Source organism: Hydra viridissima, unplaced genomic scaffold, assembly GCF_058129835.1.
Source record: "Hydra viridissima isolate aposymbiotic clone 2 unplaced genomic scaffold, HvirCarnegie_v1 scaffold_6, whole genome shotgun sequence".
NCBI lineage: Eukaryota > Metazoa > Cnidaria > Hydrozoa > Anthoathecata > Hydridae > Hydra > Hydra viridissima.
Window position 1 is genome coordinate 18,176,917 of NW_028324305.1, and position 3,619 is coordinate 18,180,535.

General features: G+C 29.7%; 1 protein-coding gene across 1 annotated transcript; it reads right to left on the reverse strand.

Moving 5' to 3' along the window:
• Nucleotides 1–1,711: 1,711 nt before the first annotated feature.
• LOC145190414 (neuropeptide Y receptor type 2-like) lies at nucleotides 1,712–3,008 on the reverse strand. Its single transcript, XM_090091807.1, has one exon. The coding sequence runs from the start codon at nucleotides 3,006–3,008 to the stop codon at nucleotides 1,932–1,934; it is 1,077 nt and encodes a 358-aa protein (XP_089947933.1). The 3' UTR covers nucleotides 1,712–1,931.
• Nucleotides 3,009–3,619: the final 611 nt, after the last annotated feature.

Genomic DNA, 3,619 nt, shown 5'->3' on the forward strand with positions numbered 1-3,619 from the left:
AATTAACAGATACGTGATTATTCCTTAATAGTATTTAAATTTATTTTATACGAGTCAAAGCCAGGAGACTGATCCTGTCATTTTCCTGATTTTCATTCACTGGGTTCCTTTTTATCTATATATATAAATGCGTCAAACTAAAAAACTTAAATGTTGAATGAAAATATATTCATATTGAACAATTTTTTTTTACTTATTGAGGTTACAGTTCCTTTATGAGGAATCAACCTTATAAACGCCCATGAAAAAGTCGGTTTAATTACGGTTTTATTACGAACGTTAATGCGAACTCCGCCTTCTTTGAGTTTGAAAATATATACGTAAAACCACTCCAATCAACTCGAGGCAAACTTTTTAAAGCAGTGTTTTAAAATTAATATTTTATCAAATAGTCAATTATCATGTTTGATCCTTTAAGCAACTTTGAACTTTGCTTGTAGAAAAATTTAACGTTGCTTGTAGGAAAACTTTCAATTCTAAAAGTATTTGAATATTTTTTTATTTACTTAACCGAATAAATACCGGTTTAAATTGTAATACAACGTATTTTAAATGTTTTTAACATAAAAAATTAAATTTATAAATGATTATACACAATTTCAGCTGTAAATAAATGTAAGTATAAACTATTTTAAAATATTAGAAGATGTAAAGGTTTATTAAGAGAAGTGAAATTCAAAAAATATTTAAGCTTAAACGCGATTATAAATGTAAACAACCTTCAACTTTGCACCGAGAACTTATTGCTTCTTAAATAGAGGTTTATTTCATTTCCTCTACATAAATAAACTTTATTTCTTTATTTCTTTAGATCTTTATTTCTTCCAGCATCATACAACTTCATCTCAATTTTCTGTTTCAAATTAGTGTTTATGATCCTTATTAATGTTATGCACGTCTGGAAGTCTTCAAAAGAGATTGAAGTAAACTTGCCAATCTTTTACTTTCGGTATTTTTCATTTACAGAGGAAATTTTAAAGCTTTAGACAAAATTTAAAACTTTTCAGTCTCTCGGTCAAAAGTATTGACAAGTTCTGTTAGAATTTAAGATGACACTCATGAAACTATCAGATGGACAATTATATAAAAATTTTTGACAAATGCGTTGACTTTTCTAATAATTTTTCCTTGAATAACTTTTACAATTTTTTCCTTGATGACGTCAATAGTCAAAATGCATCTGTCTCGCCTAAAAAGTAGCGTCAAAGTAATTTGCTGCCAAGAGACTTTTTCCATTACTATTATTAGTATTTTACGGAAACGCCGCTTGCAATAAGACCTGACGTCGTAAATTTTAAACACAAGTCCTAATCATTTTTTTAGTAAGTGACTGCGGCGCTTTAATTTCCGCGTCAGCGACTTCCTTTCCAAAAACGATTTCTTTATTAAATAACACAAGAGTTCAAATGTGAAATGGGACTTCGTGAGAATTACATATATATATATATATATATATATATATATATATATATATATATATATATATATATATATATATATATATATATATATATATATATAAATATATATATATATATATATATAATGCATATATATATATGCGAAACGGGAAAATGATAATAAATGCCTTACTATGGAATCTATGGATGGGAATATATTTTATATGCTAAATAGAAGTGAAAACAAGTTGCAGGAAAGTCAAAGATCTGAATAAGTTTATTTCGCTCGAGAAGAAAAATAGATAACAAAATTTAGGAATCTTAAAGACTTTTTAGAGAATTTATTTTAGAGAGCAGTTACAAAGTTAAGAAGAGAGTTAAGAATAATAATTTATAATTCGTTACAAAAAAGCAAGGACATAAATATTGATATAGTTTGTTTAATATATTGTTTTTCATTTAATGTATTGATCTAAATCAATAATATTTTTTTCTTTCTTTTTTTTCCAGACACTGATTGCTATTCGTAGCTTAAAAAACACCTATAAAATCGCTAGTATTATTGATTACCGAAGACTCGCTACTTCTTGTCCGAAGCCTTATCACACTATATTGTGAAAAAAAACTTCTATTACTAATCTTACGGCAAATCATACGCCTAAAATCGTTATGCATTTTGGAGTATATAAGAATGTTTGTAGCGCTATTTGCAATTTGAAGCACAGTCAGATACGTATTCGCTTGAAGCAATAAATTATAGGCTTCAATGCTGGGTATTGTTTTTGTTATGTAAAGAGTATAAGTAATTGCTTGAAATAAATCTAAAGGAAACACACACAAACTGAAACAACAAACCACGACAACCAGCATTTTTCGTGCTTTACCAGCGCACAATAAACGTTTAGATTTACTCCTTTGATCCGCAACTCCTTCAACGCGGTTTTTAATATATCTACTGGTTTTAAACCCCAGAATAACCATAGCAACAGTAGCTGAAAAATCTCGAACTGTGTTTCCAACGGAGTAAAAATAAAGTTGATAGTACTTTTCATTATTGGGAATGCAAGTATATATGTCATAGCTGTAATCAACCACAATCTCTAGAGTGTCTGTGTACGGTGAAACAAGCAGTAGCGATGCAAAGATGGTCAGCGCAATCCATAGTCGAATGAACATCTTCTTTAACTTCATCTCAAACGGGGTCATCACAGCTTTATATCTTTCATAAGATATCAACACCAAGATACTTTGGGAAATTGTAATCGAAACAGGGAAAAAACTTGATAAAACCTTACAACCAAACTGACCGAAATCCCAACGTCTGTAATGGGTCAAAGTGCCATATGTAAAAACAACAGGAGTTATGAGTGACGTAAAGAAGTCAGTAAGAGCTAAAGGAATAAGTAGCGTTTCGAATCTGCTTCTAGTTCGACGTTTTTTCCAAACAAATATGTAAAGAACTAAGAGGTTGCCAATTACACCAATAAGAAATACAGAAGCAAGACCGAGCAAAACAAAAATATTTGCTGAGTAAAATACATCTCTATGCTTCATATAGGCGTTCATTTGAGGAGTTGCTAAGCTAGATGTATTTTCAACGTTCTTCATACTAGAAAGACTTGGTAGCGATCTAAAGAAAATAAAAATAAATGTATTTCAGGTTTGAAGAGTTTTTTAAAAAGTATTAAAAACAAAGTAAACAGCAAAAACTAATTTTTACTTAAAGGTTCGAGAAATTTATTCTAAAATCAAATGTCATTTTTTCCTTTTCTTATTACTTACAACAGTTTAAACTCTTTTAGTCTTCTCCATCTCGGAACTGAAAGAATTGCCTCAGTCTTCAAATATCAAAAATGCAGCTTCATCTACAAAAGGCGATGCGTCATTTTTAAAGAAGCTATTGCGACAAACCAAGTGAGAAAAACACCGAACAATTTAATGAACTCTGCAAACACCTTTCACGTTTTTAATTTAAAAGCAGGTTTTATTTATAAAGTGGGGCAGAATGCAATGTTTATTTAACCGAACAGTTTGCTTCGTAGAAAATCTGATTTGTTTCATTAGAACAGAAAACAGCTGTGCAAAGTACAACTAAGTTGCTTTTTAAATATCTTTTCCGTATCGCTTTTAATTTTAAAAATAGTTAGGCAGCTTGGTTGAAAATCATTAAATTAAACATTTTACAACTTGTTTTTTCTTCCCCCCCCCCCCCTCACCTA

Bases quoted from the DNA above. Each gene is read 5' to 3' on its own strand.
- LOC145190414 (XM_090091807.1), bottom strand. From the start codon at position 3,008: ATGAAGAACGTTGAAAATACATCTAGCTTAGCAACTCCTCAAATGAAC.